Genomic DNA, 25,251 nt, shown 5'->3' with positions numbered 1-25,251 from the left:
CATCACACACCACACCCTATACTCGCCAGACTTATATTTTTATAGTTCACCTCTTAGAACACAGAACTACAGATTGTGCGTAATTGCAACAAAAACTAAAAAACAAAACAGTGTGGTAGAAAAGTAAACGAACTCCTATGTTTCCAGTAAGGCATCAGGGAAATCGCTGCTGGCTGTGCCCTTCATTTCACCAGTTTGAAGAAACGTTTGACTTATATTTCTCAGCAAACCCAATATTCAGAAGCTTAACCAGCAGGCTCAAGTTAAAAGTTTAAAAGACAGTCCTTTTTTTTTTTTTTTTTTGGTAAATGTTTCTTATAAAACATGAAATCAAGTTCCACTTTATTAAAAAAAAACAACTGAGCATTTTTAATAGTAAAAATATATATATGTTTATATCTCTCTTTTAAAAAGACATTTAATAACAATACTTCAGAAGACTGGATTTAACCCTCACCCTGCCAAGCTGTCCACCTGGCACAGATACATTAAGGCAAAGGCTCAGAGAGGCATGGCCACCTTGGCGGTGGGCTGGGGACGCAAGAGGAACACACTCTGCTCCTGCAGGGCCCATTCAGAACGGCTTCTCCCTCATGTTCACCGAGCCGTCCTGCATCCCGAAGTAGACTCTCTCGGCCATGTTGATGAACAGCCCCGTGTCCACCACACCTGTGGGACGAAGGGCAGAAGAAGTGTTAAGTTTGAGCCTCCCAAGGTAGGAAGAAAACCAGGATCACGGGGTCCGTAGGAGTGACCACCTTCAACAGCACCAGACAAATGATACATCTAAAGATGCACCTCATGCATGGTGATGAAAACACATCCTCGTTATTTTTATTCCTTCTTGCAGTCTCTCCCTCTCTGGGATCCTGGATTTCTCTCTGTACTCAAATGTGCAAGCTCTTTCCTGCCTCAGGGCCTTCGCTCACACTGTTGCCTTTATCTGGACCAGTCATCTTCTCAGAGAGGCCCTCCATCATGACTCTAAGTGCTCCCATTCCCAGTGATCCTCAATCACACTATCAGCCTTAGAAGCTTTTCCCACAAAGGGCTGAAAGATACTTGCAATGCATATACTACGTCAAGATGAAAACTCTCCAGATCAGTAAGACAACAGACAATCTAGTGGAAAAATGGGCAAAAGACTTAAGAGATACTTCACAAAAGAGGTTCTCCAAAACAGCCAATAAACATAGAAAACGGTGCTCAAACTGGTCAATAGGGAATGTAGGGACTTCCCCAGCAGCCCAATGGTTAAGACTCTGCTCTGCCAATGCAGGGACGTGGGTCCTGTCCCTAGTCGGGGAACTAAAGGTCTCACACGCTGCAAGGTGCAGCAAAAAAACTGAAAAAAAAAAAAAAAGGAATAAAATAAAGGATACATTTTTTTTTAAAAAAGAGAATGCAAATCAAGACACCACTACACACTCAACAGGATGAGTATAATGAAATTTGACTGGAATGTAAAGACACTCCCACACATTGACTATAGGAGTAAACTGGCAAAAAACCATGCTGGAAAATCTTTCTCGGTATATCTTCTAAAGCTGAACATATTCATACCTGATGATCCAGCAACTCTACTCCTCAGTATATATCAGGTATATATATATGATCCTCACAAGATATGTAAGAGAATGTTCCCAACAGCTAAAAACTAGAAACACCCAAATGCCCATAAGAGTAGAATGGATATACAGACGTTTTTTCACACACAAAAATGATGGTATACTATTCAGTAGTGCAAATTAACTACAACTGTCAGCAACCTTTACTGAAAATATTTCATATACACACATACTACAGTGAGATAATACTGTTCACCTACTCATGGACCCAGTGTGTGGGGAAGCACACTGGCATGCACTTCAGGCAGAAGGTAAGCTAACGCCATTGTGGAAGGCAATTCTGCACTATCTGGCAAAACCAGATACACTTATTCTTTCAGCTGGTAATCCCCTTCTAAAAAAGGACTGGAAATGAGTATCTGCTCATGCGGATCTGCCTAAATAAATTTCGTGAGCGTCACAAGATGGAATGCCATATTACTAAAAAAAAAAAAAAGAATGAGGAAGTTCTTTTGTGATCCATTATATAATAACCTTCAAAGGGGCGAAAAAACAGGAAAATAGGAAGACAGAAAAAACAGGAAAATAGGAAGACAGAAAAAACAGGAAACAAAACATGTGCCAAATATGCTGTCAACTGTGTAAACAAAGAGATGGGGGTGGGGGAGCTGACTTGTGTTTATGTAAAATCAACTCAAGAAGGCCACACACACACAAGGACACACAACTCTGGAAGCACTGGCTGTCTTCAGATGGGGAAAGTGGAGGGATGGAAGACAGAGACTTTTCACTGCTGATTCTTAAAATTTTGAAGTATGTAAATTCAAAAGGATAAAAAAATTTTCAAAGACAGCCCCCCCCATACATAAATAAAATCATCTACCGGCACTGCACCAACACGACAGGGGCCTCCCAAAGACATGCCCAGTGGCCACTCAAGACCCAGGCTTCTCAAAAATTCTACTGAGTCAAAAAGTTCCTTAGAGTTTTTCCATAACATTTCAAGGAAAAATCTGAACAAACTTTTAGGCTAACCCAATGTAACATAAGGTGACAGCTTCCACCTGATTCACGAGAAAGCCAAACTGAGTTCAGAAAAGACTTCAACGATTTAAGAGTAGAGGTGCAGGGCAGCTGTCAAAGGTCTGATCTCAAGAGCCACCTCTCTTCAGGTTATTAGGACGCTGGGAGTGACTAACCCATTCCTACACCCATCCCCAGATTAGTGGAAAGGGGAGAGGTGGCCTGGTCTGAACAAGGGGGAAAGAACCCCGCTGGCTTTGGCCCTTCTCTGCTCCGGGTGTAGCAGTGGAACACCCAAGGGTGTGGGAGCCAGGGGCCAGTTCTGCTGCCCTCTAGGTGTCCCCACACAAATGGACGTGCATGGGACACAGGCAGGGTGACAGAGATAGACAGGGAAGCTTTCCCTTCCCTCCTCCCTTGACCCAGTCCAGCATCACGTATTACAACAGACCAAAGAGGAGGAGAAAAAGAGAATGAGAGAACAAACCACACGGATGACCCTGGAGGCACTGTGCTAAATAATTCACCATCTAGCTTCTCTGTTTACACCGTCTTCACTTAAGCTCCTAATGAAGCTCTGAACTTCTCTAGGATGTAGCTTCTGCTGACTGAGATGGAGACCAAAAGATGGGAGAAATCTGCTCACAAAGGACATCTCAGTGTCTCAATTAGCCTCGAAAAGTCTGAGCAGGTGCACCAGAGTCCCCTAGTGGGCACTGCAAGTAATCCTCCCACAGAGGAACAGCGCCCTCACTGGTGGGGGCTCCCTGTATTTGCATTATCACTAGGGCTAATTCTTCCAGATTATCAACAGCGTCCAGGCAGAACTCCCTATAACACACAGCACAGCACCTCGCCCACGGCAGGAATCTAACGAAGCCTGGGCTAACTGAGTCTTTCTTCTCCAGAGAACAGGCCAGAATCAAAGAGGTGGCAGCCAAGCTCTTTGCAGAGAAGGTGGGTTTATTTCAAGGCAAGCCCCCTGACACTCCATCGGCCCCATGCCTGCCCCAATTGAAACGGGTTGTGAAACGCCAACTAACAAAGCTGCTAGGTGAACAGTAACTGTTTTCAGGAGGAAAAGGCAAAGGTGTGAAGTGAGAAATTCCAAACATGTTATAAAACAAATTCTTCCCACCCAAGTCTCAAAGCCACAGCCACTGTGCCTCCCATGGCCAGAGGCAGGGGACAGCTATGAAGAGCCTGGGTGTCTACACTCAAGAGTATGTTACCTGGGATCATTTTGATGGCTATGTTCACTTCACTCCATTTGTGGACCCGGTCAAACTTCCAGTCCAGGATAAAGTTCCCATTATCCGTTACCACAGGACCCTAGAAGGTAATTGTCCAGTGGTGAGGTGATACAGATTCAGGCAGGCAGAGGGGACAGGGGAGTGGAGGTGATAACCAAGGACAAGTATCTTAAGCAACCCACTCCAACCAGTGCTCCACCTCATGCTTTCTGTTACTAGAAGGCAGTGCTATGAAGCAGTAATGAGCAGGAGTCCTGAAGCCACTGAGGCAGCTATCTCACAGGGGCCATTTTCCTCTGTGAGCTTCAGATTCCTCTATGGCAAGAAAGGGATAATGAAACCTACCTCCTTCGGCAGCTTATGCGTAAACCACATGGGTAAGCATTTACCACAGTGAGGGCACAGTGATGCTTAGCCATCATTAGAGTGAAAAACTACAGCAAGAGGACAACCAACAAGGCTCAATGCTCCCAGAGCTTCACACTGAGAACCATCAGTGAGGCAACGTACAACATTCCCCCACATCAGGCAGACCCAACAAAAAGATGGAGCAGTGAGGGGTCCTGGGATCACAGGGGCTAGGGGTAGTTTTAGTTAATTAACCCAGAATTACACAGCAGCTGTGGGCACTAGCAAGCATATAAGACCACAAATGTTGCCAGAATACAAAGACTGCTCTGCAAAATGGAGGAGTGGGAGCCCAGTAAGAACACCCAAAGGCAAGACGCTGGGGCTCTTGTGTGGTGGAACCCCAGCTCTGAGAGAACCCTGACAATCTCCTCTTGAATCCTCAGCTACTCAGGGAGCCAGAGTCAGAGCTTGGTATAACAACTATGATTAAGACTGTGATTTTTAAACAGTCACAAAACACCAGGAAGAAAATACATTAAAATAAAATAAAAGTTCATCAGGGAAGAGTTACAGGTAAGTTGCTTTCTCTCCTGTATGTTTCAAACTTTTTATATATAGTTCTGTCTGCAACTATAGTTAGTTTTAGAATTATTACTACTGCTTGTTTAATTAAGTGTAAGAAAAAAAGTTCTGTTCAACCCACTTTAGAAGCTGAAGTGAAGCGTTTGGACTAAGTATCTGGAGTGCATTCCTGGGGAGGAGCTTACATCCCCCAAGGAACTCGACTTCATTTAAACACAGGATGAGAAAAGAGGAAAAAGAAAATTATACCACAAAACCTGAATAACTCTCTGTCCCAGGAGGGACTCCCCAAACCCATTTTTAGCAGCTGTTAGAGAGATCCAGGTACAAAGATCAGATCACCTGAGGAGCATCAGATTCCAAGGGACAGAAAATGTGCCCATTTGTACAGGGTACAGTGTGTTAAGTATAGTCTTGTCTACATGAGTTTGAATATGGAAACTGATAAAGCCAGTGCTCTGCAAATAAGCCAATAGGCTAATTAAAAATAAACGGAGAGAACTTCCATGGTGGCACAGTGGATTAAGAATCTTCCTGCCAACGCAGGGGACAAGGGTTCTATCCCTGGTCTGAAAACACTCCACATGCCACAGGGCAACTAAGCCCATGTGGCACAACCACTGAGCCTGCACGCCGCAACTACTGAAGCCCACACACTTAGAGCCTGTGCTCTGCAACAAGAGAAGTCACCATGATGAGAGGCCCACACTTCTAGAGTAGCCCTGACGCCAAAACCAGAGAAAGCCCTTGAGCAGCAATGAAGACACAGTGCAGCCAATAAATAATCAACAGAAGCCACCTGCCCAGTCTGGGTAAAGACCTAACGGGAGGAGGAGGACAGGCCCCGAGAGCCTGGAACACCTTCCAGAAACCTTCCAGCCACTCACTGCCTTGTTGACGGCCATGCGAAGTTCAATCACGCCCCCAAACTTCTGGGTCACAGTTCGGCTCACTGGGACATAGGCCATAGGGATGACCTCAATGGGGATGCCCTTGTGCCACTGATCCCCGAGGTTCTTTGAATCTTTCCTAGAAAGAAAGAGTCAGAAATACAACAGATATCAATAAGCTCAGCAGTACAGACATGCCAAATTCAGGCATGGAGTTACTAACGAGGTGAGAGGGCAGGGCCAAGTGTCCAGGGCTTCAAACGGACTGGCTATGCTTTACTGTAATTAAATATGACAAAAATGTTAAAACCTGGATATGACTGGCTTGTGGTTAAACAGGTGTGAGGAACATAATCATTTATGCTCTTCCTACAGCTGTAATATTTTTTTTAATTAACATGCTCAGCACAAGTGCCTTCTAGTAGACTCTGAGAGCCTGGTCAAAGGCTGTCCACAACACAAATCACATGTGACAGAGGGGAAGCAGGGGTGCTGGGTGACTGCCCAGGGGCAGGCCTGACCTGCTTCCTCCGCAGGGAGCGAATAGGGTGAATGAGTGATCAATAAGGACATGCTCTATTAATGAGTGTGACATCAGTTTCCTCCTTCCAGCAGACACAAGAAATGGCAGTATCTTCCTTTAGCACCAAAGCAGAACATAATTGTCCAAGGCACTCTCCTGAGTCACAGGAAGGAGAAGTGCTCCTCCCTCCAGCTCTGTTTTCTCCTCCCTAAAATGAGGGCTGGCGTCTGAGGCACCTCCTCAGTGGACAGTTGAGAAACACTGAACATCGTACCTGAAATCGGCAATCACGATGAAGCGACTGGCATTGCCGGCCACAATCTTCTCCTGGGTCAGGCAGCCTCTGGGGAACGGGGAAGAAGCAAAGGAAAAAACACGGGGCTAAGTAAGACAAAATCTGAATTTGGGAACTAAAGTCAGATAAAGGAAACCAAAATCCATTCAGTTCTGACACTCAGAAATTTAATTTTTAATTCTTAAAGGAACAGCCCCACTAACTCTATCACACTGCAACAGACTAAATTGCGTCTCCCCGCCCTCTGCCCCCTAAAATTCATCTGGTGAAGGCCTAACCCCTAATGTGACTGTATGTGAAAGATGAGGTCTCTAAGGAAGTAACTGTGGTTCAATGAGGTTACTGAAGTGGGGCTCTGCTCTGATTAGGATGGGTATCCTTCTAAGATGATACCAAAAAGCTCTTACTCTCTCTCCTGCCACCACAGGAGGCTACACTGAGAAGGCAGCCATCTGCAAGCCCAGGGCTTCAGAACTGTGACAAACAAATTTTTCCCTTGAAGTCACCACATCTAAGATTTTTGTTATGGCACGTGGGCTAAAGACCTGCTACTTCCAGTAAATGGACTGTGGCAAAAGGAGTCTGTGTCTGGGAGAAAGGGCTCCCAGTGGGGCCACAGGCATAACCCAACTAAGATGCATCTGCATCTGCCAGAGAGCACGGTGCCTGGGGGAGGTCATGTGACTGTGGCATGAAGGGGAGGAGTAAGGACAAGCTTTGAACAACCTGCCCTCTCTGCCATTTGACAGCCAGAGTTATGAAGCAGAGATAGCACAGTGAGACTTTAAGCATGTTTTGTGTCACTCCAGAGTCTGGTTGATTATAAGAACGAGGAGACAGGGACTTCACCTTCTTCAACTCACCACTTCCTAACTCCCCAAAATTAACACTCAAGAAACACCCAATAAATGTTTTCCAAAGGAATAAATACACACATCACTCCCTGCTCAGAGCCCACCAACCTAGTAATCTAGTCCCAGTAATGTGTTCGCTTTAGGCTGTGCAATTTTTTTTTTTTTTTTTGGCTGTACAATTTTTAAAGTTGGAATCAGCAGAAGGCAGCAGACAGAGAACCCATTAAGATGAATCACTTCATTGACCAGGCTCAGGTCCCTGTCACCAGACTGCTACTAACAACCACAAATGCCCAGCTGGCTCTACAGTCTTATGCCATCAACATCCGAGAAGAAAGACAAACTCGTGTGTATCACAGAGGCACTGTACTTATCCTGCATTCCACTTGGCTTTGCTAAGGATTAACTGGCAGATACTTGGCAAAAAAAGGCCCCACAACTCACCCACCACCCTTGATGAGGTTGAGGTCAGCGTCGACTTCATCAGCACCATCGATGGCAAGATCGATCTGCATTGAAGAAAGATACAAAAACCACTGAGACCCTCGTGAGGGAAGGCTCTGTGCTAAGCATGAACCTGCAACAGCTCATCAGATCCCAGCTGCCCTATTAGCCAAGCACAGTTATTATTCCTATTTAACCAGTTAGGAAACTAAGACTCTCAGTGATTAAGTTATTCCACTAGGGTCATGAGGAAACATATAGACCACATCTGGGTGCAGCTCTCATCCACCACTTTATTCTTCCTCTACTCTTTGATGGGCTTCTCTTTGGACAAGCTGGAATTACTGAGCATGCAATCTCAGTGTGAGTAACTTCACTTCCAAGTACAGAAAGAGATATATAGTATATCTGTGGGATTAAAATTTCCTTGGAAGCAGGCAATAACGGAAAAAAGTCTGAGAAGCACTGATTTAGAAATGTCTGAACTAATATGGCAAAAACACGGGTATGCTGACACACATCTGATGTGATTTAGAATTGGAAAATTTCTGAGATCCCGCCCCCATGATCCCACTAAAGCACCTGTCTGGGCTTGCCCACTGCCTTTAACAGGAAGTTCCATTGCCAGCCCAAAAGCAGTGAAGGAGGAGAATAGGTTCATTCATGTTTCAAAATGTGAAATCAAGGAAGAGATATATTGATACTTCTCATCACTCCTGGTACTCTGCATGGACCATATGGGAGCCTCAGGAATGGTTTTTCTAAAAACATCAGTATAAAGAAGAAAATGGCAACCCACTCCAGTATTCTTGCCTGGAAAACCCCATAGAGAGAGGAGCCTGGTGGGTTACAGTCTGTGGGGCCACAAAGAGTTGGACAGGACTGAGCAACTGAGCACACATAAAACCTCAGGGTGCAAATTCAGTTCAAACTGCAAGTCAGAAGTTGCCTGATACGGAGGTACCAAAACTTTAGTGGGGCAACCTCACTTCTGCCTTTTTACAAGGATGAAGTGACAGCCCACAATGCTCCCCCCTACCCTGCACTGACCCCAGCTGCACCACAGCCAGCTCCCTGGGGACTGGAGGGAGGCAATCTTTTCTGCGTAGGTCCCATGTCCACCTTCAGCCCAAAGTATGCTATCACTTGGTCCTAGACACCCAAGCCACTCTGGGCACTGTCCGCATATGCCCACATGCTAGCCTGGAGCTGCTCCCAGGGTTCCCATCCTTGCTGGAATGTTCTCTCCTGCCCTTGCCACCTAGCATCACAGCTCTGCTCAAATTTTCACCTCTTTCCACAAAACCCCTCTAAGCAGCAGCACTCTAGAGCTGGAGGCACCTGAATTCATCCTCAGGCTCCCACTTAAAAGAAGCAAGGCCTCAGGCAAACACCTTGCCTTCTCCATGCCTTTCTCACATTTGTAAAATGGGATGGTAATAGTCCCCACCTTCCGAACTACAGGAGCTTAAATACAGGTGACCCTGAACAACAGGGTCAGGTTCAAACCGTGCAGGTCCACTTAGAGGCAGATTGTGTCCACCACATATGCACTGCAGTACTACATGATCCATGGTTGGCTAAACACACAGATGCAGAACCACGAATACAGAAGGCCAACTATGGCACTCAAGCATCTGTGGATTCTGGTTTTCACAGTGGGTCCTGGAACCAAGCCCCTCGGACACTGAGGGATGACTGTGGTTTAATACTGACCAGCACTTAGTAGAATAACCATACACAGTGAGTTACAGTGTACAGTGAGGGCTCGGGAAATGCCAGCTGTGAGGATGCTCCACACTCTCCTCAACGTCAGTCTCTGGATTGCTTGTGTGTTCAATCATCTTAATCATAAAACTTCTGTTTTCAAAAGCCCATGCTTGCCTCAGACAATTGCTTCTTATCTCCATTTAGCGGTAAACTCCAAGGGCCAGCCTGCTCATATTACATGTCTGTGTGAGGGCTGCAGGAAGTCCTGGGTCTCTGAGCCCCCTCAGTTAAACCACAGGGAATGTCCTGGAAATTAAGAACCTCCCCACTTGTGACCTCAGCCAGGATTAATATCTAAAGTCCCAGGAGAAGAGGTAGTATGGCTGACTGACTTTCTTCCTAGACTTGATCAGATATCCTGAGCCCACGAACAAGTGACAGTCATGAAAAAGGAGGCAGAAAAACCCAGCAGCCTCTCTTACCTCTGGGTGTCGGTCCAGGTCACTGAGAGTTAAGCCATACTGCAGGATGAGTTGACGGGCCTGTGGAGAACAGGAAAAAGCACCTGTAATCATCTCTGACCGAGGGTGAGGATTCTCAGAAGCCACTTGGATCTAAGGGTCAGACACTCAGTACCACCAAAGTGAAGTGAAGTTGCTCAGTCGTGTCCAACTCTTTGCAACCCTGTGGACTGTAGCCTACCAGGCTCCTCCGTCCATGGGATTCTCCAGGTAAGAATACTGGAGTGGGTTGTCATTTCCTTCTCCAGGGGATCTTCCCGACCCAGGGATTGAACCCAGGTCTCCCGCATTGCAGGCAGATGCTTTAACCTCTGAGCTACCCTCCCAAATCCAACCTGAACCACCAAGAGATAGGGATCCAGCCCCGAGAATGGCAAAAGTTGGCCCATTCCAGGAACTGGAAAAGGCAAACAGCACCTACTGAACACTCTGCTCCAGCACTAGACAGAGTCCCTCCTCTGTGACCTGTTACTTAAAATGATGTCATGGCCTCCAAAGCCTCTGGTAATACACTACAGTTGTTGCTGTTTTACTCTCTGAGTTGTGTGTGACTCTGTGTGACTTCCCTGGTGGCTCAGACGGTAAAGTGTCTGTCTACAATGCAGGAGACCCAGGTTCGATCCCTGGGTTGGGAAGATCTCCTAGAGAAGGAAATGGCAACCCACTCCAGTATTCTTGCCCAGAAAATCCCGTGGACGGAGCAGCCTGGTAGGTTACAGACCATGGGGTTGGACGGAGCAGCCTGGTAGGTTACAGACCATGGGGTTGGACGGAGCAGCCTGGTAGGTTACAGACCATGGGGTCAAAAAGAGTCGGACACGACTGAGCTTTCACTTTCTTTCTTTCTGTGTGACTCCATGGACTATAGCCCACCAGATTCCTCTGACCATGAGATGGATTCTCCAGGCAAGAATACTGGAGTGGGTTACCATCTCCTTCTCTAGGGGATCTTCCTGACCCAGGGATCAAACTGAGTCTCCTGAATTAGCAGGCAGTCTTTAATGCTGAGCCACCAGGGAAGCCCAATACAGTACAGTAGGTAGCCCTCATCTGTGGTTTCAGTTACCTATGGGCAACCTCAACCCAAAAATTTTACATGTAACATTCCAGAAATCACAAGTTTTAAACTGCACACCACTTTGAGTATAGCACGATGAGATCTCTGCTACATACTCCATCTGGTCCAGGATGTGAATCATCCTTTTCTTCAGCACACCCCACCTGTTAGTCACTTAACAGCCATCTCAGCTATCAGCCTGATGTCACAGTATCACAGTGCTTGTGTTCAACCAACCCTTACTGCACTTCATACTGGCATTCCTCAGTTTACTGTGCTTCGTTTTATTGTGCTTTGTTACCAGCTGAAGGCTGTGGCCACCCGGCCTCCAGGGAGCGTAAGGGTGCAATTTCTCCAACAGCATTTGCTCACTTTGTGTGTCACACTTTGGTAGTTCTCACGGTATTTCAAACTTTTTCATTATCATTATTACGTTTGTTACGGTAGCCTGTGACCAGCGAGCTTTCACGTTACTACTGTAACTGCTTTGGCGTTTTTTCAGCAATATTTTTAAACTAAGGTATGTCCATTGCTTTTTTAGACATAATGCTATTGCACACTTACTAGAATATAATGGAGTGTAGACATAACTTCTATATGCACTGGGAAATTCAAGTAGCTCACTCTGTATCATATTATATTACAGTGGAATGGAACCAAACCTGGACTATCTCCAAGGTAAAGCTCCAAAGCACAATAGTGATGCTGGCAATTCAGATACACCAAAGACAAGCCATAAAATGCTTTCTTAAGCGCAACAGTCAAAGTTGTTAACTTAGTAAGGAAAGGAAAAAAATTACACGCTAAAGCTGCTAAGATCTAAAACTGTAAGAACAAATCTTCCATCCATGAAACTGTAAAGAAGGAAAAAGAAATTTGTGCCAGTCTCACTGTTGCAACCCAAACTGCAAAAGTTATGACAACAGTGAGTAAATGCCTAGTTAAGATGGAAAAGGAATTAAATTTTACAATAGTGTATTTTGAGAGAGAAACCATGATCACATAACTTTTATCAGTGTCTTGTTACAATTGTCCTATTACTAGTTGTTGTTCTCTCTTACCATGCCTAATTTACCAACTGAATGTCATCACAGGTATCTATGTATATGAAAAAATATAGTATACATCACATTCAGTTGTATCCGCTGTTTCAGGCAGCCACTGGGGGTCTAGGAATGTATTTTCCATGGATGAGGGGGCAGGGGAAGGGGGGAGATTACCATTACTTTTTAAAACTTCCTAAGCTTAAGACTTTGGGCTCCTAAATCACTGCAGATGGTGACTGCAGCCATGAATATAAAAAGACGCTTGCACCTTGGAAGGAAAGCTATGACAAACCTAGATAGCATATTAAAAAGCACAGACATCACCTTGCCGACAAAGATCCGTCTAGTCAAAGTTATGGTTTTTCCAGTAGTCATGTATGGATTTGAGAGTTGAACCATAAACAAAGCTGAGCACCAAAGAATTGATGCTTTTGAACTGTGGTGTTGGAGAAGACTCCTGAGAGTCCCTTGGACTGCAAGGAAATCAAATCAGTCAATCCTAAAGGAAATCAGGCCTGAGTATTCATTGAAAGGACTGATGCTGATGGTCCAATACTTTGGCCACCTGATGTGAAGAACTGACTCACTAGAAAAGACCCTGATGCTGGGAAAGATTGAATTTGACTCCTGGATTTTTATTTGATCCTATGAATGATTACTGCTTAATTTTTTAAGTACTGTGGAGATGTTTAAAAGTCCCCCTACTTTTCACAGAGACATAATGAAATACATACAATGAAATCATACTATGTCTGGGATTCCCTTCAAAATAACACAGGCAGAGGAGAAGGGGACAACAGAGGATAAGATGGTTGGATGGCATCACTGACTCGATGGACATGAGTCTGAGCAAGCTCCAGGAGTTTGTGATGGACAGGGAAGGCTGGCATGCTGCATTCCATGGGGTCACAAAGAGTAGGACACAACTGAGCAACTGAACTGAACTGAAACTAAGAGCCAAATCTATAAAACATAAGAAAAATTTTTTTAATAACGTAAAAAAAAATGACAGAAGATCACTATAAATTGATACACAGTGATAATTTCCAGGCCACACTGTTGAATAAAAATAAGCAAGAGAATACCCACACTTAGAAGAGGATGTAAAGGCAGGACACCAGAATGGCTGCTAGTGAGGAACACGGCAAACTGAGAGAACAGACTGGGAAAAATCAGGATGTTTGTGGCCAAGTCAGCACCACTGACTATATGCTTTCAATATATGGAGCAACCAAAGCATGGAAACCTTTTTACCAAAAGCCACGTCTAGAAAATATCTTCTACCTAAAGTCAAAACCACCTGAGATTAAGAATGAGAAGGTCTTGGTTCTAATCTTAAATAAACCAGTCACATGACCCCTATCAAGTTTTCTCACCTATAAAAAGATGAGGATAGATAATGACCAATGTCAATCTTCAAATCCTAAGACTCTAACAATAAAACACAAACACCCTGGACTTTGAAATGTATGGGTCCTATCTGGATCCTGATTCAAACAAACTGTAGAAAAATATTTTTAAAGGATAAGACAATAGGGGAAATTAGAATCCTGCATTTTTACTTCATCCTATGAAAGATTACTGCTTAATTTTTTAAGTATTGTGGAGATGTTTTAAATACTCCCTATTTTTCAGAAAGACATAATGAAATACATACAATGAAATCATACTATGTCTGGGATTCATTTCAAAATAACACAGGCAGAGGAGAATAGGATACAGATGAAACAAAACTGGCCATCAATTGATCACTGTGGAAACTGGGCAATGGGTACACAGAAGTTCATTGCATTATTCAGTATCCTTTTTGAAGTTTGAAATTTTCCATAATAAAAAGGTAAAATAAAATGCTGAGTGAATCAAGTTCAAAAGAAAAAAACTCATGATTTTGAAAGAGAAATACATAATGAAGGGAGGAAACAAGAAACAAGGTATTGCTGGTTCATTTCTCAGTTCCTAGGTTTCTCCCAACATGATATTGGAGAAACGATACTGATCACAGACCCTTAGGCTATAAAAACATTTGGAAGATGAACCCCCAAAGCCCCCCGCGCACTGTGGTACTCATGCCTTTGGGGAATCCCTGCCCATGACGTCCTGAGGTTGTCCTGTGTTACCAACCGCACACAGCAGACGTGATGGCAAGCCCCAGCTGAGATTAGTTTACAAAGAAGAAAGGGCATGCTCCCTCAAGATTCCGACCCCTTCCTCTACTCACCCTCTCTCACACACACGCTAGGAAAACCTGCTGCCAAGCCCTGAAGACACTGAGAGCCCTGGGGACAAGGCCCACTTCACAGCCTGTGAAGAAGTAAGGCCACAACATCCACTTGACAGAGCATGGAAGCAGATCCTTCAAGCAGAGCTGAGATGCCTGCAGCCCTGTCCAACATTCAGCTGCAAGCTCATCAGACTCAAGGCCAGAAACACCCAGCTCAACCATTCCAGATTCCTGATCCCTGGAAACTATGAGCTTACAAATATTTGTTGTTCTAAGCTGCCAAGTTTCGGGGTAATTTGTTCCAGTGACAGATATCTAATACAGATGGAATATCTAATACAGATGCTGGAATAATGATATGAACTGAATGTAGCTCAGTGTGATATTCTATCACAAATAAAACTGTGTTATATATATTACTGGTGCTCAGTTCCTCAGTTGTGTCCAACTCTTTCAACCCTATAGACTGCAGCCTGCCAGGCTCCTCTGTCCATGTCCATTTTTCAGGCAAGGATACTGGGCTGGGTTGCCATTTCCTCCTCCAGGGGATCTTCTCAACCCAGGGATCGAACCTGTGTCTCCTGCATCTCCTGCACTGGCAGGAGGATTCTTTACCACTGAGCCACCTGGGAAGCCCATTATATATACTATGACCCCTGTTAACTGTATACTTTGGGTTGGCCAAAAAGTTCATTCAGGTTCTTCCATAAAATGTTACATTTGATGTAAACCTGAACAAACTTTTTGGCCAATCCACTAGTTAGAAACAATACTAAACTACATTCAAATGTATTACATGAAAACTGATGGAAGAAAACAATTCTATCATGATTCCTATGGGGGAAAGAAATCTGTATAAAATATATCATTTTCATTTAACACGAAGTTTAAAAACTGCCTGCACCACTTGCCAGTGTTATTGTTTCATGAGGATGTTCTGTTTGTCCACCTAGATGGTAATCAGAGTATGTGAGAGTACATTTTATATACACTTTCACCAGCAGTTAGGATTAGCTGAGCCAATAGTTGTTGAGTAACTATTGTGAGTTCATTCAAAAAGGAGTTACCCAGTACAAACTCCTGCTTTAAGAAAAAAAAATGATGAGACTTCCCTGGTGGTTCTGTGGCTAGGACTCCATGCCCCCAATGCAGGGGACCCAGGGTTCGACCCCTGGTTGAGGAACTAGATCCCACATGCCTCTTCACCACTGCCGCCAGCTGCCTGAGTCAATGCCTGTCCAGAGTCTGCATGTGAAAGGAGCCCAGTAGGTAAGTTCTGCCTGTCTTACGTGGCTGGGAGGCCAACTGCTTTCCATTTAAACAGTCTGAATCCCCAGTCACAACGTGAAGGGCCCTGTACAATGACCTCAAGGATCCCACTCAGGAGGGACCCTTCAGGCCTGCTTCCATCAGCAGGTCCTCCAGCACTCTCTTCTCCCCATATCTGACTGGATTCCCCCACAAGGCCTCTGTGCACAACCCTGCACATGGAGAGAAGCATCACCATGAGTGGCACAAACTCCTTCCTCCCTGGGTGTAATGCATTGTACTGTGCTCCCCCCAAAAAAGATTTATTGGGGCTTCCCTAGTGGCTCAGTGGTAAAGAATCCACCTGCCAAAGCAGGAGACACAGGTCCAATTCCTGGACGAGGAAATCCCACACACTGTGGAGCAACTAAGCCCATCTTCCTCAACTATGCAGCCTGTGCTCTAGAGCCTCTAAAGCTTCACAGCCTCTAAAGGAATCAATATCTAGCCTCCAGAACCTAGAGACAATGAATTTCTGTTTTTTAAGCTGCTCAATCTGTGGTTCCCTGTCATGGCAACCCTGAGAAACCAATGCAGTGAATTCAACACCACAGCCCTACTGTGGGAACATGGACCCATGGCTGGCTCAGCCACAGGTGCTCAACTGAGATTAGTATCTGTTGACACCATATACTCCAGGCTCACATACTGAGGGGCTCCTGAGAGTGTAATGAAACAACTCCTGTCTGTCTCTTCCAGCTCTTAAAAGTGCAGGGAGCAGGAAAGCTAATGATTAGTTTATACTTCTGGAAAAAAAGACAGGAAGAAAAATTCCTTTATCATAAATTTCTGCCTTCTCAATGCAGTTTCACAGCTGGTGCCTGCAATGCCTCATGTGATCAAGGACAGTGGCATGTGGCAGGCGAGCATTCCTGTTTTTCATCAGTTTTACAATAAAACCTGAAAACTCTGCATCTTCCCTTCTATCACCTTACAAAGGGAGACTAAAGGCCATTGTGAATAAACGCTGTTTTTGCTTAGACCAGATCTAGCTTTTAAATACTATGTTTATTTTCCTCTCACCAAATCTTTTAACTTTGAAGGGAAAATCTACAAAAATCCTTTAAGTCCCTAGGGGTTTACTTGTTTAAAAGATAGAGCATAAAATATTTTGGCTTCCTTTTAGTCATTTCAGGAGACTACAGCTGGCTAAATGTAACACAAAATAAGTTTGAATTTGAGGGAGAGAAAAAAACAAACCTCTGAACAAGTTTATTTTTTAAAGTCCTATGAACTGTGAATGACTCTTCCAACCGATCAACTGGAACTGGCCATCATTTTCCAGTCTTGCTATTAATTACCATGATAACACAAAGGTGTGCTGGGAGGATGCTATCTGAAAAACACAGATCAAACTTCCTTCCAATTAAAGAAATTTAATTGAAACTTCTTGAATGTGAACACCTGTATTTAGCTCAGCTCTTTCCCCAAACCTCTCTACATTTATGATAAAGGAATTTTTCTTAACGGCATAAACCAAAAAGAGGAGAAAACAGCAACCAGTTTTCAAAAGTTAGACCACTGATGAACAATCAGATCAGATCAGATCAGTTGCTCAGTCGTGTCCGACTCTTTGCGACCCCATGAACTGCAGCAAGCCAGGCCTCCCTGTCCATCACCAACTCCCAGAGTTCACTCAGACTCACGTCCATCGAGTCGGTGATGCCATCCAGCCATCTCATCCTCTGTAGTCCCCTTCTCCTCTTGCCCCCAATCCCTCCCAGCATCAGAGTCTTTTCCAATGAGTGAACTCTTCGCATGAGGTGGCCAAAGTATTGGAGTCTCAGCTTTAGCATCACTCCTTCCAAAGAAATCCCAGGGCTGATCTCCTTCAGAATGGACTGGTTGGATCTCCTTGCAGTCCAAGGGACTCTCAAGAGGGACTCTCAAGAGTCTTCTCCAACACCACAGTTCAAAAGCATCAATTCTTTGGCGCTCAGCCTTCTTCACAGTCCAACTCGCACATCCATACATGACCACAGGAAAAACCATAGCCTTGACTAGATGGACCTTTGTTGGCAAAGTAATGTCTCTGCTTTTGAATATGCTATCTAGGTTGGTCATAACTTTCCTTCCAAGGAGTAAGCGTCTTTTAATTTCATGGCTGCAGTCACCATCTGCAGTGATTTTGGAGCCCCAAAAATAAAGTCTGACACTGTTTCCCCATCTATTTGCCATGAAGTGATGGGACCAGATGCCATGATCTTCGTTTTCTGAATGTTGAGCTTTAAGCCAACTTTTTCACTCTCCACTTTCACTTTCATCAAGAGGCTTTTTAGCTCCTCTTCACTTTCTGCCATAAGGGTGGTGTCATCTGCATATCTGAGGTTATTGATATTTCTCCCGGCAATCTTGATTCCAGCTTGTGTTTCTTCCAGTCCAGCATTTCTCATGATGTACTCTGCATATAAGTTAAATAAACAGGATGACAATATACAGCCTTGACGTACTCCTTTTCCTATTTGGAACCAGTCTGTTGCTCCATGTCCAGTTCTAACTGTTAGTTCCTGACCTGCATACAAATTTCTCAAGAGGCAGATCAGGTGGTCTGGTATTCCCATCTCTTTCAGAATTTTCCACAGTTTATTGTGATCCACACAGTCAAAGGCTTTGGAGTAGTCAATAAAGCAGAAATAGATGTTTTTCTGGAACTCTCTTGCTTTTTCCATGATCCAGCAGATGTTGGCAATTTGATCTCTGGTTCCTCGGCCTTTTCTAAAACCAGCTTGAACATCGGGAAGTTCACGGTTCACATATTGCTGAAGCCTGGCTTGGAGGATTTTGAGCATTACTTTACTAGCGTGTGAGATGAGTGCAATTGTGCGGTAGTTTGAGCATTCTTTGGCATTGCCTTTCTTTGGGATTAGAATGAAAACTGACCTTTTCCAGTCCTGTGCCCACTGCTGAGTTTTCCAAATTTGCTGGCATATTGAGTGCAGCACTTTCACAGCATCATCTTTCAGGATTTGGAATCATTCAACTGGAATTCTATCACCTCCACTAGCTTTGTTCATAGTGATGCTTTCTAAGACCCACTTGACTTCACATTCCAGGATGTCTGGCTCTAGGTCAGTGATCACACCATCGTGATTATCTGGGTCATGAAGATCTTTTTTGTACAGTTCTTCTGTGTATTCTTGCCAGATCTCTTCTTAATATCTTCTGCTTCTGTTAGGTCCATACTATTTCTGTCCTTTATCGAGCCCATCTTTGCATGAAATGTTCCTTTGGTATCTCTAATTTTCTTGAAGAGATCTCTAGTCTTTCCCATTCTGTTGTTTTCCTCTATTTCTTTGCATTGATCACTGAGGAAGGCTTTCTTATCTCTTCTTGCTATTCTTTGGAACTCTGCATTCAAATGTTTATATCTTTCCTTTTCTCCTTTGCTTTTCACTTCTCTTCTTTTCACAGCTATTTGTAAGGCCTCCCCAGACAGCCATTTTGCTTTTTTGCATTTCTTTTCCATGGGGATGGTCTTGATCCCTGTCTCCTGTTCAATGTCACAAACCTCATTCCATAGTTCATCAGGCACTCTGTCTATCAGATCTAGGCCCTTAAATCTATTTCTCACTTCCACTGTATAATCATAAGGGATTTGATTTAGGTCATACCTGAATGAACAATGGTAAGTGGCAAAAATGAGGGAGAGAAATCCTAAACCTGTACTGGAGAAAGCTAAGAAGCAACCCCCAAAAGGTTCCAGGAACTCAGCGACACTGTGAACTTCAGATGCAACAATGGAAGTCATAAGGGAAAGCTGGCTGAAAGGCTATTTGAGAACCTGTTATAGCTTCTCATCTTTCTCCACTTCTTCCAAAGTAGCATGTTTATTCCCTGGAGAAGGTCAAAACAGCAGGCTCGGGACTGGGCTGCCAGGCAGAGCTGAAGATGGGGTTCTCCATCAGTGAGCTTTTGCTGTGGAGTAGCTACCCCAAGAGTAAGAGGCTTAAAAGAGCAAATAGTTATTAATTCTCATGATTCCATGGACAGACTGAAAAGTCTCTAGTATGACCTCACTCACTCGCCTCTTACCCTCCAGGGGAGTTAGCTGAGGCCTGTTCACAAGGCAACAAGAAAGGTTTCAGGAGCAAAAAGGCCAATCCCCCAAAGCAAAAGCACTTTTCAACCCACTGATGACACATTCCATTGGCAAAACAAGTAATATGATCAAGCCCAGAGTCAAAAACACACTGCAAAACGTAGCAGGTACTTATTTTCCATCTAGCACAAGAACAACACTGAAAATGGGAGAAATCAGAAACAGGTTTATGTCTTGAATAATGACAGATGTCTTCTCACCCTCCTCTCCTATTTGGTTCCCAGGACATGGCAGCTATGCATACCCCTTCTAAAAGGGCACTGGGCAGTCTGCACTAGGAAACCTGACCAGTCAAAGGAAAGAAAAATGATCTGACTCCAGAAGTTCCCCCCAAGATAAGGGCTTGGCAGACAAGCCGAGAGCAAGGGCTAGCCTCACCCTGAGGGCTGCTTTCCAATCAGCTTCTTAGTCTGCTAGTGTTCAAAACAAGCAGCCAGCTGAAGAACACCAGAATTAAGAAGTGCCAGAATTAAAAAAAGAAAAGACCAAGCACTCTAACAATATTTGTCTGTGTTGGTTGTGATTTGACCATATCAGTCAAAACTCAGAATTACATGCTAAAAAAGAGTAATTTTTTTTTTTTGACTGTACCACACGGCATGCGAGATCTGAGTTCCCCAACCAGGGATCAAACTCATGCTTCCTGAAGTAATAAGTGTGGATTCTTAATCTTAACCACTGGACAATCAGGGAAGTACCAGAAAAAGAGTAAATTGTACTGTCTGTAAATTATACTTCCAACAAACTGTAAACAACAACAAAATTCTGAGGAAAGATAAGAGGGAGAAGAGATCTTAGAACAAAAACAAAAGCATTAATATCCTCAGGGAGCTTAGAGAAGAAACTGGAAAAATTGAACCCATAAAACAAACAAACAAAAACTACTCAGAGAACAACAAAAAGAGTTCTTACATGAAATTAAACATATGAAACTAAAGAAAGCTCAATAGAAAAGTTAGAAAAAGCTCAATAAAAGGTTAGACAAAAGGACAAAACAGGCCATGAGCACCAAGGACTTAACAAGGGTCCCAAAAGAAAGATCAGAGAAAACAGAAAAGAAAATCAAAGGAATAATAGGGAAAAAGAAAAATCCCCCAAATTGAAGATGGTCAATTTGTAGAATGACATGTCCCAGCAAGTGCCCAGCACAGTGGACAAAAATAAACCCACACCAAAGTGAAATTTCAAAACAGTGGAGATAAAGATAATATAAGGGTGTTAAGAGTTCAGAGAGAATGAAAAATAGACTTCATACAAAGGATCAAGAATCAATGGCACCAAGCTCCTCAATAGCAAATTGAAAGCCAGCAGACAGAACCAAGAACTAAGAAATGATTTAGCACAGATTTCTATACCCAAATACCTGAGTCCCAGAGAGGCTAGAATAAAGACATTTTCAGACATCCAAAGTGCCGACAAGTTTGCACCCCGTGCACTTGGGTAGCTATCTGAAGCAGCAGTCCCCAACACTTTTGGCACCAGGATGGGTGCACCAGGATGGGTTTCATGGAAGATGATTTTCCCACAGGGGTGGAGAGGTGGTTTGGGGATGATTCAAGCTCATTACATTTACTGCGCATTTTGATTACAATGTGGGTAAACCTCAGTGGCTCAGAGGTTAAAGCGTCTGCCCGCAATGCAGTTTGATCCCTGGGTCGGGAAGATCCCCTGGAGAAGGAAATGGCAACCCACTCCAGTATTCTTGCCTGGAGAATCCCATGGATGGAGAAGCCTGGTGAGCTACAGTCCACGGGGTCTCAAAGAGTCAGACACGAATGAGCAACTTAACTTTCACTTTCTAACTTTTGATTACAACGTGATATATAATGAAATAATTATACAACCCACCATTATGCCGCCACTGATCTGACAGGAGGCAGAGCTCAGGTGTAATGAAAGCAATGAGGAGTGGCTATAGAAATGAAGCTTCCCCAGTTTCTAACTGGCCACAGACAGGAACCAGTCCATGGCCCAGGTGTTGGGGACCCCTGATATGAAACACGTGTTTCACTAAAGTTGAAGGAAACAAACTAAAGGATATGGGGGAGTAGTGAGGAGGAACAAGACCAAGGGACTGGATGATCCAAAATGAGACAGAACAGGTAAGTTCCTGAGCAGGAAGGGAGACACCTCCAAAGCCACAGCAAGGTACAGCTGCTAGCAACCAGAGACCCAGGCAAGAAGACAAAAGTCAAAGAGTAGAACATCTACTGGCCAGACAGGTGAGACTTTCCATGTAGCTAAGAGTTCGAGGCTGAATTAGTAAGGAGTATGTAGATAACCTGGCAAATGAAAAAAAAAAAAAAAAACCAAAGGCAATTTACTTAACTTTCAGAAAAACAAAACAACGGGCAGGTAAGGAAGCGTAACCACAGCACACTGTACAGCTCAGCTGCAGTTTGGACATCAGCTTTCTGTAAGCACTCAGTAAGCCTCACCAGAATATGACTGTCCTGAAGACTGGGAGAAGGGTGTGTGAACTGTAGAGAGCAAATGCACACTCCTTTCACCCATTCAGCTCAGCTGCAGTTTGGACAAAAGCTTAAATCTGTAAGCAGTTTCAGATTCTAAGCCTCATCCAAGAATAAAATAGTTTTAAAAGTTTGTCCACTGGGACTTCCTGGCAGTCCAGTGAACTGACTGTGAAACAAGGAGGAAGAGATCCATGGTCAAAGAACTAGATCTTCCTTTCACCCATTCAGTGTAGAATTATTACCTAAAGTTGAAAAAAAAAATGTAAATAGCAAGAAAAGTATGTAGTTTCCAGATTCTGGGACAGTGCAAACATCCAATGAGTGTTTAGCTTTTTTAAAAAAAAGGCCTTTTGTCCACCATGGGTTCTTTCTCTTACCTTCTGGCATTATCCAGTTTCTCCACTGAATTTCTTCACTGAGCTATCCTCTCCCAATCCTTAATTAACGTTTAATTAAGCAGTTGTTTCCTGATCCATGGTCATACCCTGGAACTCAGTTCAGTTCAGTTCAGTCTCTCAGTGTCTGACTCTGCTAGACTAATTCAGGGTCCTCTGGATTCATTGTTTACTTTAAATAAAAATCAGAACAAAGTCATCTATAGCAAATATCATCCCAAAACTGCTCCATAAGTGTGTGGAATTTTAAAAAGCTGCTTCTCTCCCAAACTCATTTTAATGAAAAGACATAAAAAAAATTGGAAATTTGTCTGCCTGTTCATTAAGAGCCATGAACAAATTATCAGTGGGGCCTCTATTTTGTTCCATACTCAGTATAAAATGGGATTCATGTGATAAACCATAATGGAAAAGAATATGAAAAAGAATGTATATTTGTCATATGGGTGAGTCACTTTTATGTACACCAGTAATTAACAGAACATTGTAATTCAACCACTTCAGTAAAAAATAAAAAAGGGTACAATTCAGAATGTGTATACTGGAGAGGATGAATCAAAGAGATGTTTTATAGATATTTTTTAATAAAAAAGTAGCAGTCCAAAATTGGAAATGTATTGACTAAGAGACTTCAATAAACACACTGAAAAAGGAAGGGTATGCCATGAAAGGAGGTGAAAACTGAATTATTTGACTCTTCAATCCATGTATGTTCAGATGGTTCAGACACAGAAACTGCCTGCAGTGCAGGAGACCCAGGTTCAATCCCTGGGTTGGGAAGATCCCCTGGAGAAGGAAATGGCAACCCACTCCAGTATTCTTGCCTGGAGAATCCCATGGACAGAGGAGCCTGGCAGGCTACAGTCCATGAGGTCACAAAGAGTCGGACACAACTGAGCAACTAATGTCATATACAACTTTAAAAATGAACACCAATATCAAATAACTTACTAAATAAGAAAAATGCTAGATGATCAATTCTTTTGGAAAAATGACACACTTAGGATTTTTCAAAAGACCAAGGCAACCCATCACAACCCTTCTGACTTAGAGTATCTCCTTAGGACAGCCAGATTTCAAAAGCAAGAAAGGCCAGGTAAAACCACTTCCTTCCCAACCCAACGTAAGAATTATGGTACTGTCTTCAGTCCCGTGGGTGCCCACCCAGCTGGTCAGAGTCTCCAAGAGATATAACTTCAAGGAAGCTCTGGCAGGACACACTATCCTAACTTCCTATCATGTCTCCTCCTCCATTCCCCACTGACAGGCAGGGGCACACACCTGATTTAGAAGGAAACTTTCCTTGTTTAGTCACTCAGTCATGTCCAACTCTGCAACTCCGTGGACTGTAACCCACCAGGCTCCTTTGTCCATGGGACTCTCCAGGCAAGAATACCAGAGCTAGTAGCCATTCCTTTCTCCAGGGGATCTTCCTGACCCACGGATCAAACCGAGTCTCCCCCATTGGCAAATGGATTCTTTACCACTAAGCCACAAGGGAAGCCCAAAAGGATACCGTCCTCTCCCTTCAGCTCTGTCCCTTCACCAGAGCTACCTGCAGTGCTGAGCCTCCAGGACTGAGGGTTTCTTTAACCAAGTCCACAATATCACAGGAGCACCAATCGCCAGCAAGGCTAACCCCAGCTCACAGTACCTCCTCAATGAATTCAATGAGAGATGATAGGCACAACCTCCCCACAACGACCCCCTCCCTTCCTGAAGTCTACTCTTCCCGTATCTTTCCCTACATTTAATTGGCTCTGTTGCTTTCCTTCACCAGCCCCTACTATTTTATGGTCAAACAGCATTAGATATGGACTCAAAATACTATCCCTGTATTACTAACACATCAGTTAATGCCCTGTAGCCTGTTTTTTCATCCATAAATGGAAAAATACTTCTTGAGGATGGAGACCATGTGCTTATCTCTACATACTCCACAATATACTAAAGATATGCTAAAATATTCAGAGTAAATAAAGGAACACCTCTAAAACCATGCTTCTGAGGAGCAATCTCCCATCAATTGACTAGCCTCCTGCTCCTGGCTCTCTCACCCAGAACCACCCTGGTGCACAACCCAGAACCACACCCCCTCGTCCTCAGCAACCTGAAGATTCAGTGCCAACTGCCAAGATGGAGAAGGGAAAGCAGGACATACCTGGAAGGAGGTGGGAATACAGACGAGCTTCAGATTCTCTTGTTCCACTCTTTCAGCTGTGAAGACAAAAGCCATGCTGGTGGTTTTTCACTCTCCTCACTTTATCTTCCTTGTCATACACATACTTGCTCAAAGCCAACAGAAAAGGTCTAATCCCCACCACTGACAGGTCCCTTTCATTCCATGTCCCCACCCTTGGTGAAAAGTTGGTAAACAGACTGCACATGTCACCAGACAAGGATAAAAATGCCTAAAGAGGTTAAGAACCAATCACGGAAAGAGAAACATCAGTGTTTGCTAGTATGTGTTTGGGATTATTCAAAGAACTTTGTACATATGAACTCTTTTAATCCAGGAACCCAAAGGTAACTTACAATTATTATTCCCACTTTACAGATGAGGAAACAGGTGCAGAGAGACAAAAATAACTGGTAAGCAACTAGCAAACAACAGAACTAAGATCTGATCCCAGGCAG

At 43.8% G+C, this 25,251-nt stretch overlaps 1 protein-coding gene across 2 annotated transcripts in view; it reads right to left on the bottom strand.

The window, feature by feature from the left end:
• Positions 1 to 241: 241 nt before the first annotated feature.
• RPIA (ribose 5-phosphate isomerase A) overlaps positions 242 to 25,251 on the bottom strand; it is a 35,251-nt gene continuing 10,241 nt past the window's right edge. Inside the window, exons 3-9 of one of the 2 annotated variants that reach the window (XM_070379468.1) lie at positions 24,776 to 24,831; positions 9,976 to 10,035; positions 7,784 to 7,848; positions 6,465 to 6,533; positions 5,665 to 5,806; positions 3,824 to 3,923; positions 242 to 669 (exon numbers count right to left, since the gene is read on the bottom strand). In XM_070379468.1, coding sequence (XP_070235569.1) covers positions 575 to 669; positions 3,824 to 3,923; positions 5,665 to 5,806; positions 6,465 to 6,533; positions 7,784 to 7,848; positions 9,976 to 10,035; positions 24,776 to 24,831 — 587 coding nt within the window. In that variant the 3' untranslated portion in view covers positions 242 to 574. The remainder of the gene's footprint in view (positions 670 to 3,823; positions 3,924 to 5,664; positions 5,807 to 6,464; positions 6,534 to 7,783; positions 7,849 to 9,975; positions 10,036 to 24,775; positions 24,832 to 25,251) is intronic. The other variant, XM_070379469.1, reaches the window with a different exon arrangement.

This window comes from Bos mutus, chromosome 11, assembly GCF_027580195.1.
Source record: "Bos mutus isolate GX-2022 chromosome 11, NWIPB_WYAK_1.1, whole genome shotgun sequence".
In the NCBI taxonomy this organism is placed as follows: Eukaryota; Metazoa; Chordata; class Mammalia; order Artiodactyla; family Bovidae; genus Bos; species Bos mutus.
This window is presented reverse-complemented; position numbering and strand designations above follow the sequence as displayed.